Genomic DNA, 11,775 nt, shown 5'->3' with positions numbered 1-11,775 from the left:
CTCCCTGACACCCTGCTCTGTGGCAATTCTCATTATATTCTGCATCAGAAAACGAACACACAAATACGAATTTAAATATTAGTAGCAAAACCCAGGCAGAATCCCAGATCCTCTCAGGTCAGAAACCTGTGATCCAGACCTAAATTTGCATGGGCCCAGACACTCAGGTGCCTCACAGTTCCTTACTCCCATGGACCATACCGGCTGGGTGATTCAGAGAGCCACTGGGTGACTCACCAGTTGGGACAGACAGAAGCCACACCTTTCCTTTGTTTTTTTTGCCAGGTTTTCTTCCCCTTCTCCCACCAGTGCAATAGGCTGACTAAAAGCCTCCCAACCCAGTTCTCCTGGCCAGGACACTTTTGCTCCAGAGCTCCAGTGGTTCTGCATATAATCATAGAGATCGGCTCTGCTCTCTGCCCTCCCTAGTCCAGGCTTGCATTTTACCCGTCATTCAGGCAAAGGCAAGAGGGAGGAAGTGGCCCTCCCAGCATGCAGAAGCAATCCACTTGGCCTAAGTGCATGCTGGGAGCTATAATTGGCCTGTAGGTAAACTCATCCCAGCCTTGCTTTCTGAGTCGGGGTGATAAACTCCCCCAGGTCCTCTAATTTGTTCTGTTGTTGGGTATTTTTTTTCTCAACACTTTGACTTAGGGGTTCAGTTCTGGGTCTCAGTGAGTTGCATCTCAGCTCATAAGAGAATAGGATATTAGGTCCCTGGATTTCTTTTTATGTTACCACTGCTGCCTGGTGGGAGTAACGGGACTCATTCTCTTCCTAGTGGGCAGCTTCCCTTTGCTCCCGACTTCTTGTTACTGGCCAGTGTTTCCTTGGCTTCTTGGGAGGGGCAGGGCCCAGAGGAGAAGGGCCTTCAGACTGCCCCCCAGCGCCTGACAAGCTCAGTGTGCATCTTCATCCTTCCAGCTCTTCCCTCAGCTGGCCCCCTTGCCAGGTGTCTAAGCCCTTTCCACACCAAAGCAAAGAATGGCCTCCGGAGGCAGCAAAGAGGGTGCCATCTGTGGCTAAGGGACAGTTCTGCGCTACTGGACACTTCAAGATTCTGGCACCCTGCGATTGGTCAATCAGCCTTGGAAAGAAACTATCTTGACAGTTTGAAAAACAACCAAAGAAAGGGAGCGAGGACTATGGCTCTGTGCCCTCTGCTTGCCCAGCTCCCGCTGCCCAGGAGGCAGAGCAGAGATGTGCAGTCCTTTTGTCAGCTGGGCCAAGTCGGTCCCTTTGCCTCCCAGCCCCCAGGAGCCAGTTTCTGGTGGGGTTCCCTCCAACTATCAGGAAGAGTTTCTGGGAGTTGGCTATGCATGCCCTGTGGATAAAGACATAGCTCTTAGCCCTGACAATCTCATTTGGCCGACCTGGAATCTGGCCTTGGGGACCGTGGTGGCGACAGTGCCTGCGCCCAGATTACAGGAGCAGCAGGGCTTCCGGAGGCCAGAGGGGCCCAGGTGTGTTTAGCTCTCCGAAGACCTCTCTATACAGACGTGTTGGTAAAGCTTCCCACCTGGGCTATGAGAGAGTCCAAGCAGTCTTAGAGGAAGCTGGTTGCTTCCCCCAGCCAAGTAGATATGCACATCGCCCTCATCTAGACCACCTCTGTGATGAGGAGGAAATTGGGTCCAACAAACGAGGGGGCTGGTCCCAGTCTTGGCAGGCAAGAATGTGGGGTATCCTTTCTCGGCATGTCTCAATTCTCTTTGAAGTCTGTACTCAGGTTGCCTTGAATGTGGACTTGGGGAGAGCTGGGGGCCCAAAGTGCCAGGGAAGGCTTCTGGGTGACGCTCATGGGACAGCCCAGCCCTCTGCCAGCCCCAGGTCCTGTCCCCGTGTCAGGGAAGTGAGGCTGGGCTGGGAGAGTGCTGCTGCCTGTGTTGTTCTTCCAACGCACTGTAGAACTTGTATGTAATGTATTTAAATCAATGAAAATGTATGAATAACAAGTCGAGTTCTGATTTTTTTTGTCTAGTGATCTTGGGTAAAAGGAAGACAAGGTAGAATGCAATTTTAAGGACAAAGGACCATGTGTTTCCATGGAGTTGCTGAGATAATGGCTCCTGAGTTATACAGGTCCTCATTTCCGAAGTCTCAGTGCTTAATATTTTCATTAACTCATTTGACACCAAAACGTGACCTGAATCTACGCTGGTATGAATTGAAGCTATTTGTAACCATGATATTTTTCTCTTAGAGTGTATATATTTGTTGCAGAAATATTAATGTTCTGTTACGAGTTATTTCCCTACTAGGGATTAGGCACTATTTGCACTGACTACTTCCTAAAAGCTGGAAAAATTCTGAGTAACAAAATCATCTAGCTCTAAGGGTTTGGGGTGAGGAACTGTGGACTCGGCTTCTCTTCTGGGCCACAAGAGGGCAGCCCTGTTCTGTGTGCACATCATAGCCTGCTTGAAGCACTTTGAACCCTGAGTCCTTTAAGTGATGGGTAATAGGACAGATAGGATTCCTTGGAGCAGAGCTGAATGCTAATGAGCACGTAATATGCTATTGAGACAAAGCTGGCAGAGTAATCAAAAATCCTCACCTTAAAGGTTTTTAGGCTAGGAAACCTCAGATAATGCTCAAGAATAATTGGCCCGGCTGTTGTCCCATCTCAGTAAGGATGGTTGGCCCATGGGGGTAAAGAAACCAGCTGAAGGGCTGGCAGACAGCACATTGACTGCAGACTCACTGCTCACTATGCAAGGCCTACTGGAATAGCCCTTCCCCCTTCTAGACCTGGCAGGAGTCCAGGAGCCACCTCTTTCCTGTGGATCAGGACTGCCCGAGAAATGTTGGCATCTCCCAACCAGACAGCTTCTGGAAGAGAAGGCTCTGGCACAGGGGACTGGGGGAGTTCACAGGGAAAAGGAGGCCTGTCCTGTTTCCTCATTCCTGGGAACACCTCTTCCCCGCAGTAAGCACCACCTTTCATCCCATGGCTCCAGAGTGTCCATTTGGGGATTGTATTTTTGTGACAGACAAACTGCTGTTGATATGAATGTTTTTATTTTGCCACTTAAACCATGGTTTCCTTGTGCTAGCCGGACAGGGGCGGGGTGTGGGCCGGCTGCTGGACCATGGGTTACAGGAGGAGCAGGAGGGTTAGTAGCAGGAGTGGTGAGATGCTCAGTCCGAGTGCCCATCACATGACCCTCAGGGAAATATCATGCAGCCCAGGTATACTGTAAGATGGGAAGAGCTGAGGCGCTGTTTCTCATTCTGGTGAGGAATGGGTCCCACATAACCTAGAGCTCAGGGGACATTTCCAGTCCTCTTCTGAATGGGCTGTGGTCTTTCATTTATCCCTGTGGGGGTGTCTGCCTCAAATCTCTCTTCCTTCTTCACCTCCTGGGCCCTTTGGCAAAAGTCCCTGTGATTCCTGGGGAAGATACTGCCATTGCCAGCCCCTTCCCTGGATCAGTGTCTGATCTGATGGAGGTAGCTTGTAGGCCCTGGCTTCTTCCAGTTCCGGCGGATCCTGGCACTTGTCCTTCTGGAGTTCAGATACTGATCATCAGAAGCTGTCTCTGTGGTACCACTCTGTGGGTCGACCAGTGGAGCACAGGACTCGGGGATTCTGCGAGAACAAGTGTGTGATAGGCCCATGTCAATAGGAAGAGCAGAATGGGGACTAAAGAGATTGTGGTTATGAGGATCTATTAAATCACACTGTTTGGAGTAAAATAAGCCCAGGGCTTTGGCCCTCTGAGAGCTAAAGACCAGACAAAGCTTTCAGATGTCTTTTCCATAAAGAGAGCTGGACTAGGTTTGTCAGGGTGTGTGATACTCGGCATTTCTCCAGCTTCCTCATGCTGTACTCGTGACAGCCATCAGTGGTCAGCCGTGATAGGAGACCAGAGGAACCAAGTAACCTCCTTAGCAAAGTGTTTTAAAACAGGGATTGCAAGTCAGCTGGAGTTGATCTGAGGAAGGGCCCAATCAGCTTCCCCTGGATGTGCTGATTCAGAAGACCTGTTCAGGTCTAGTGCTCTGACTGGAGGCCCCGAGAAGGCAGCGGGAGAATTAGAGCCCAGAGCATAACCCACAATTACTGGTTAGGCCGCGTGTTTCAGCTTGACCTCCTGGGGCTCACTGTTCTCAGGCTGTCAGTGACCTAGGCAAAGGCGGATGACTAGGGAAAATTTAAAGTTCTTCAACACTTTTCAAACCTTAGTACCTCTATGGAACCCTCCTACACTATAGTCTATAATTCCACAGGCCAGATTTTAACCAGGCTTACTTGTGATTGTTACCTGTTCTACCACAAGGAAACAAATTATCTTCCTTCCAAACGATAGTCCCTCCCTACATTCCTGCAGAATTTCTGCAAATCACGACCCAGGCTTGCCTTCCCGTGGAAGTTCACGGGGTCCAGTATGACTCCCATAGTAACAGAGATCATGGGCACGGAATAGACCTTGCCCCTGCCATGGCCGGTACTCACAGTGAGGCCAAGTCAGTAGCGCCGGGCAGTGGTGGACAGGGCAGCCTTAGCGCTCACCTTCCCTCCGCCCTCCAATTCCAGGAACCCACCTGAGCCGGCTGCAGTGGTGCAGTGAGTTGCCCAGGGGTTTCGGCCGGGGAGGCCTCTTCCTACGCAGCCTCCTCAAGGCCTCTGCCACACGGTGGTCTCCTGCACACTCCCAGATGATCTGTGCCCGCTCCTCGGCCAGCTGGTCCCCACTGCGCTCAAATAGGCCCTGGATCTGCAGCAGCTCAGCATCCTGGAAAATGTTGGCTGATGCCTGCTTGCGGCCCCTGGCCTCAGCTGGGGCCTGCCATGGGGGCGGCTCGCTCACCACAGAGGCCGGGGTGCCCATCCTGGGTGCTCTGGGGAAGGAAAGCATGGAGAGGCATTAGCTTATGGGGCCCTTCCCAAACCTGGGGTCCTGGTGAATGCAAGCCTTCTGGCGTTTCTATTCTCCAGGAACTTAACGTGCAAGAAAGTCTTGACTTAAAGTCACTCTACCTTCTAGGGCACCTTAGGGAAATAATATCACTAATGACAGTTAAACTATTACAAAGTGCTTATGTGTGCAATGCACGTACTAGCTCACTGAGGAGTCCCAGCAGCCTGTGACGTCAGAATGAATGGTTTATCCGCACCGTACAGATGAAGAAATACAGCTCAGCTAAAATGATCCTTTGCAGCCACAAAGCCTTGCATAAGTGCGGAGCTGGGAGCAGAACCCAGGTCTGTCTGGCTGTAAGCCCAGGCCGACCCCAGGATACGTAGGTCCTAAGGATGGTGCTAGGAATAGCCACCGCGCAGTATTGAGCATGTAGAGGTACGGGACATGGCTCTAGGAGTTGTAGTCATGGGACCTCCTTGACACGTGAGCACGGCAGCCCTCTTTGCGAAGGCCCAGGTTCTGTAGCACAGAAGAGGAGGGTTATGGGATTGGGCCGACCACACTGGAATCCCACTTCCAGCCACCTCCACCACTGCCTGGCTCAGCTGGTTCCCACACCAATTCTGCTTCACAGAGTCGCAGTGAGGACTGAGGGAAGACAGTGGTAAGAACAGTGCTCAAGGTTCTAAAATTCTGCTTTCCCATTTATAACATGGAGAACAGTCATCCCACCTATTTTCAAGACCCTGGAGAGAGCCCAAATTCAAATAGTTTAGCAAACAGTATGAAATAGATCTAGCTGCAGTCCAAAAGGCCATGGCAAGGAACACAGGGGTGAAGAGGCGGCTCCAGGGTTAGAATATACAACCATGGGCAGAGGCTGAAATCTATAAGAAAATTCGATAAAAGGAAGCCTCATGTCAGTGCCCCCTCATAGGAAATAAAAATTCAATTAAATGATCATCCTCAGTTCTAGAGAGTTCTATTTGAATAATAATAATAAAAGGGGGCTCACTCACCCTACCCTTGTCTCCAGTGCAGCCTGAAAACGCTATGAGATTGAGATTGGGAAGCAGACTAGAGACAAGGAAGACCTAGGACCTCGGTATTACACAGAACTGGACTCAAATCCCAGTTCTGCCACCTTCCTAGCGGTGACTCTAGGCAAGTTACTCAACCTCTCTGAGCCTCTTTGCTCAGCTGTAAACTGGGACTCAACCACTTCTCAGGATTGCTCTATGGACTGAGCGCGCCTAGTGTGGTATCAGGTACAGGGTAAGGGCCAAATAAATGCAGATTTATTCATAACCCCCACCCCCATGCCCGTTTTGACCTTGACTTTTGTACTTGGGTCAGGGTATGATAGGGTCCCTTTTCCACTGTTCGGGCCTGAGCCAGCAGAGGACTTGCCTGTGCTCCCTCCACCCCTCAGCGCCAGGCCTAACGGCAAAGGTCAGGTAGTTACACCAGACCTCACCTCATTCCAGAGAGCTACAGAGACACCTGTCACCCAGGAACTAGCCTAAAAAGGGAATAAAAATTAATACATTTCAATACAAAATGTCCATGCTCCCTGTAACAAACAGAAAGGAAATCATATAAAGCATTCCCAGCTTCTCTGCCCTTACTCTCCCCTGCCTTTGTTCTGAGAGTTTGAGACCTCTCTCCATTACGTTCAGACTCCTCAAATGTAACTGGCCCTTGCTCCTCACCTCAATCGCAGCCCTCCTTATTGCAGTAATTTCCACATTCACCCTGTCCCAGTTTCTAGACCTCTCATAAGAACCCCACTCTTGGGGCGCCTGGGTGGCTCAGTGGGTTAAGCCTCCGTCTTTGGCTCAGGTCACGATCTCAGGGTTCTGGGATCGAGCCCTGCATTGGGCTCTCTGCTCGGCAGGGAGCCTGCTTTCTCCTCTCTGCCTGCCTCTCTGCCTACTTGTGATCTCTGTCTGTCAAATAAATAAACAAAATCTTAAGAAAAACAAACCCCACTCTTTTTTAATAGGGATTTCATTTCTTTTTTTTTTTTTTTTTAAGATTTATTTATTTATCTGACAGAGACACAGTGAGAGAGGGAACATAGCAGGGGGAGTGGGAGAAGAAGCAGGCTCTCCACTGAGCAAGGGGCCTGACGTGGGGCCCAACCCCAGGACCCCAAGATCATGACCTGAGCCAAAGGTAGATGCTTAACGACAGAGCCACCCAGGTGCCAAGAACCCCACTCTTCAAAGAGTTCAATAACTAAAATAAACCTGCAGAAAACTTTCAGATGAATGAACTCCATAAAAATTGTGCTTTTATCTGGAAATGGGAATTTTAAAATCTACCTCTCCATAGGCACTATTACAGAATCCAATTAAAAACCTAGTATGTGTGGTAATGAACTCTCCTGAGCTGGATGATAAAAATGTACTGTGACCAGAAAACAACAGTCACCAGGGAACACTTTCAGGCTGATAAAAAAGCTGACTCTGGGTCATCTACTCTGCGTCAGGCGACACGACAATATGCATGATGGTTCATCCTCAACGTAATTGCAGGAATCGGGCACCGTTACCCTCCTCTCCGCTCAGAGGAGCACAGGAAGCTGAGACACAGATTCAATGCCTGGGGCTCGGCCAAGGCCAGGACCTGGTGTGAAGGGCTGCAGCCGTGTCTGAAAACCTGTTGCCTTCACAACCAAGCTCCAAACACGCTGCTGGCTCGTCATCTCTGTGAGGGATATTTCACTATTCTCACCAAAGTCACCAAGTTGGAAACCTGCCGGTGGAAAAGGAAGAGCCATGGCCAGCCCACACATAAGGCAAGGGTGGGGCTGTACAATTTATTTTAATCTTTTCATTAGCATCAGAGCTGTTGACTCTGTGGCCCGCTGTTCTAGCCTTGAACCTGTGGCAGTCTGAAGAGGAATATCCCCAACTTCCACAAAACAAATCTGGAACTGCAACGCAGCCCAGGGCACACAGTGCTGGCTTCTGAGTCAGAGCCCTAGTCCTGCCACTCGCTGGCTGGGCCTCCGTGGGCCTCAGTTTCCCCCTTACATCTGTAAGAACAGGTTGATACCTCTGGTCTCCAAGGGCGTGTGTGGTGTTAGGGATTCTATGATGAGGCTAGGTCTCTACGGAAGCGGTGACTGGGTCTGCCTGGCTGCCAAGGCCTAGACACAACATGTGTGGACAGGCCTGGCTAATTAGGTGCCAGGAAATTCCCCAACCAGTAGTTCCTCTTTTCTGCCCTCCTCAATCTTCCCTGGAGACAAGACACTGTTTTGCTGGTGGGATGTGGGGTTAAGGTCTGGGAGAAGACAGAGAACTCACCGCTCTAAAGCACTCCAGGGACCTAGACTGGCTACAGCCAAGCCTGGGACACACTCCTAGGCTGGTCTGGGTGGTGGGAGAAGAGGTTAGTATCGTTTCTCTCAGATTCGGGCAATCTCGCCCTCTCCTCAGAGAGAATGGCAACCAGCTTAAGTAGCAGTGCTGTCTCAGGGATGGCTTGGAGACTGACTTCCCAGATATTCCTAGCCACCACGTGTGTATGGCTAAAAGGCCCTACACGGCCCAACCTCCAGCCGCTTGTGTCCGAGTTACAGTGAATTACAAACACACCAACAAAATTTCTGGGGGAGTCTAAGCCTCCAGCTTCAAACATACCCTCCATGCAACCTGGGACAGGGGGCCTTGGCACCTCCAGATTTCAAGGATCCTCCCTCTTAGCTCTGCCTGCCACCCTGGGCTTGAACCAACAGTCAGACTGAGAATGAAAATCAGTGGAGTTTCCATAAGATTAGATGCAAACTTCCGGAAAACGAGTTCAGAACACTTGTATTATCAGAAGAAACTGGTTTTTTTTTTTTTTTTTAAGGTTTTATTTTTTAAGTAATCTCTACACTTAATACGGAACTTGAATTTATAGACCGAGATCAAGAAAGCCATGCTCCGCTGACTGAGGCAGCCAGGCACCCCAGAAGAAACCTCTCTTATTCAATGTGCTCTTTCCCCCCCTATTTTCTTGGACAAGACCTGAATCTAGGAAAATCAGTGTATACTTGAACAATGGTACTTTTTTTGAACTGGAAAATGCCACCGCAAGGATATTAAAAGATTATAAATGGATCTTTCATTCCAGAGCTGACAGCAAAGAATATAAACCCAGGTCTGTGAACAAATGAGTAAAAACTCACTGCAAAATACTTCAGTTTGACATAAACTAGCTTAAAAATGAACCCACAAAGTAAATACCAAATGTGGAAAATGGCAAAGTTCAACTTGTTTTGACATAGGCAATAAATGAATGAGAGAACTCTAACGAAGAAGTATATTTAAAAAGTGACTCACCAGACAATGAATTTGTAATACATAAATAGGGTACACAATTGAGCATCCTTTGTAGTATGTGAAGCTCAGTTTAGATAGCTATTCCGATCGTGGTCTCAGGGAGGCTCAGGTAACCACGAGAGGCAGAACACACTTGCGTGAGCTGGGCAGCAACTGCTTTCCCACTCAGCTCCCCTCCTTCAGATAACCCTGCTGATGGTAATAGTCTGTAATTGGAGGCAAAGGGCCTCTTGGATAAAGAACTGGAGGCTCTGGCCCAAGGCCCAAATCAACGCTGTGGCCCTGGCCTGCTCCCCCGCCACTGGACAGCAGCCAAAATCTGTGGCTCCTCCACTGGGAGGCCCAGTCCACATGGCCATGTGAGCCCCCCAGGCCTCAGGGCATAGCCTCCTCCAGAAGTGCCTGAGACAACTGCATACACATAGGTCTCCAAACCTGATGTGGAAGCGGAGAAAGGAACAAGGCCCTACCCCTAGACCCATACTCAGATACGACTGGAAAATAAACTCTAGATGAAGGAATAACTCTTTTCAAGAGTTCAAGAACCCTGAGTTCTGGCTGTGCTTCTGAAAACCGGGTGACATTGACAAGCCTGTTTCCCCCTGCCTCATTTTGCTCATCATCAGAATAGTGAGAATAAATAACCTGTAAGGGAATAAGGGAGATAAAAGTATGTGAAAGCATCCATCCCAGTACACTGCATCATGAATGAGTGATGTAAGGGAAAGACTGTTTAACAACTAGGCCCTATAGAATCATTGTCATTTTCATGAAACTCCCTCAAAACAGACCTTCACTCTTGGGAAATGAGGGTAAGGGAGATGGATTCATCTGTGCACTTTTAAATCACAGCTGCCACTGAGGCAGCTTGCTCCCTGTCAAGCACAGAACATCGCTTTCAAATAGGTGATCTTTTTAATCCTCACCCCATGAGGCGGCGCTATGGTTATAGGTTATACCCATTTTATAGATCAGAAAGCTGAGCTCAGAAAGGTTAAGTAACTTGCCCAAAGTCAAACAGGAGGTAGGTGGTGAGGCTGGATATACCCAGGTAGTATGACCCCAGCGCCCAGCCCCTCCACCACTGTTATTTTTGTTCTGCCAGATGGCTGACGAGGTCGTCGGGGGAAGGCACGACCCAGGAGGCTCTGAAACCTCTCCGAGCCTCCTATCTGCTTCTGCGGGTTTCGGAAGGCGCAGGGATTGAAAGTCAGGTCTCCCAAGCCAGCCTCGGCGCCCTCAGCGCTCCACGGCCCCGTGAGGAGTAAGAGCGATTACTCACCACGCTGAAGGGCAGCGCCGACAGACCTCAAATCGGGATGGGGCAGGCTAAGATGTGCGCACTCCAACCCCTTCACGGCCTTTCGAAAGGGCGGGCGTAGCTCTACGCTTCCTGCTGCGAAGGTGCTCACAGGGACCTGGCGGCGTTCACGCACAGGACGAGAGCTTGGGAGGGGATATCCTGGCCCAGGTCGCAGGGCGACATCCCCAGCACAGGTCAGCCCCCAGGGCTCAGACGTGGCCGCTTCGCACAACGCCGGGCCCTAAGTGGACCTGCGGGTTCGGGAAGCCGCTGCCACCCGGGTTCTGATGGCCCGCCGCCCGCTCCCACCGCAGCGCGAGCCAGGCCTCCAATCTACGTACCTGGCCTGGCCGCCCAAGGCGGGCCACCTAGGTCACAGCCCCGACTCCCGGGAGAAAGCGTTCCCCAGCCGGGGAAGAGCCAATCCACGGCCGAGCCTTGGTGAGAGCTTCGGTCGGAGCCTTCCAAAATCGAACGTGGAGACTCTGTGGGCCAATCATCAGCAACAGAGGGGAGAGGGGCGTGTCGAGGCTCCGCCCCCTTCCCTTCGCCGGCCTCGAAACCTGAGTGCGAAGATTCCGCGGGCCCAATCAGCCGCGGAGCAGCGGCGAGGGGCGTGTCCGCCGGGGCCCCTTCCCTCCGCCTTCCGCCGCCCTAGCGCGGCGCCCGAAGGCGCCCCCTTCATTGACGTCAGTGCCCTGGGAGAGCGCGGTTTTGCTGGCGCGGGAGCGGGGCGGGGCCGCATTCCAGCCTCGGGGTGCGGCGGCAGCAGCAGGCCCTGCAGGGTACACGTGACGCGTGCCCCCTCTCTTGGGCCGTAGGCCAGCGCGCACCGCGGCGTGCTCCCTGCAGCTTGTGGCCCTCTGCAAATAGATCCGCAGTTCCTTAAATTCACCACCCAGACGGACCACTTATCTTTTGGCTCCAGCTTTGGGGGAAAGGAAGGGATGGCGAGATTTTTGGGCTTCAAAGCTAGAATGCCATGGGTTCAAATCTTAAATCAGCTGTGCAGCCTTGAGCCAGTTATCTAAATAAGCAGTATTAGGAAGGTTTTATAATTCATTGGACAATGGTCCATTAGGGCCCACACTGTCCAAGTTTCTTAAGAGGTAGTGAATATGGGAGGAAGACAAACCATAAGTGACTCTTAATCTCACAAAACAAACTGAGAGTTGCTGGGGGGAGGGGGGACAGGAGGTGGGGTGGGGGGTGGGGGATGGGTATGGACATTGGGGAGGGTATATGCTATGGTGAGTACTGTTAAGTG

General features: G+C 51.0%; 1 protein-coding gene across 2 annotated transcripts; it reads right to left on the bottom strand.

The window, feature by feature from the left end:
• Positions 1–3,002: 3,002 nt before the first annotated feature.
• Positions 3,003–11,126, bottom strand: AVPI1 (arginine vasopressin induced 1). Of its 2 annotated transcripts, none has more exons than XM_059169272.1 (3): positions 10,850–11,126; positions 4,549–4,845; positions 3,003–3,592 (listed from the first exon to the last, which is right to left on the bottom strand). In XM_059169272.1, the coding sequence occupies exons 2-3, from the start codon at positions 4,833–4,835 to the stop codon at positions 3,433–3,435; spliced, it is 447 nt and encodes a 148-aa protein (XP_059025255.1). In that variant the 5' UTR covers positions 4,836–4,845; positions 10,850–11,126; the 3' UTR covers positions 3,003–3,432. The 2 variants fall into 2 exon arrangements, with proteins under 2 accessions (XP_059025255.1, XP_059025254.1); XM_059169271.1 differs by having other exon boundaries at positions 10,488–11,119.
• Positions 11,127–11,775: the final 649 nt, after the last annotated feature.

Source organism: Mustela lutreola, chromosome 4 (assembly GCF_030435805.1).
Source record: "Mustela lutreola isolate mMusLut2 chromosome 4, mMusLut2.pri, whole genome shotgun sequence".
NCBI classification, from domain to species: domain Eukaryota; kingdom Metazoa; phylum Chordata; class Mammalia; order Carnivora; family Mustelidae; genus Mustela; species Mustela lutreola.
This window is presented reverse-complemented; position numbering and strand designations above follow the sequence as displayed.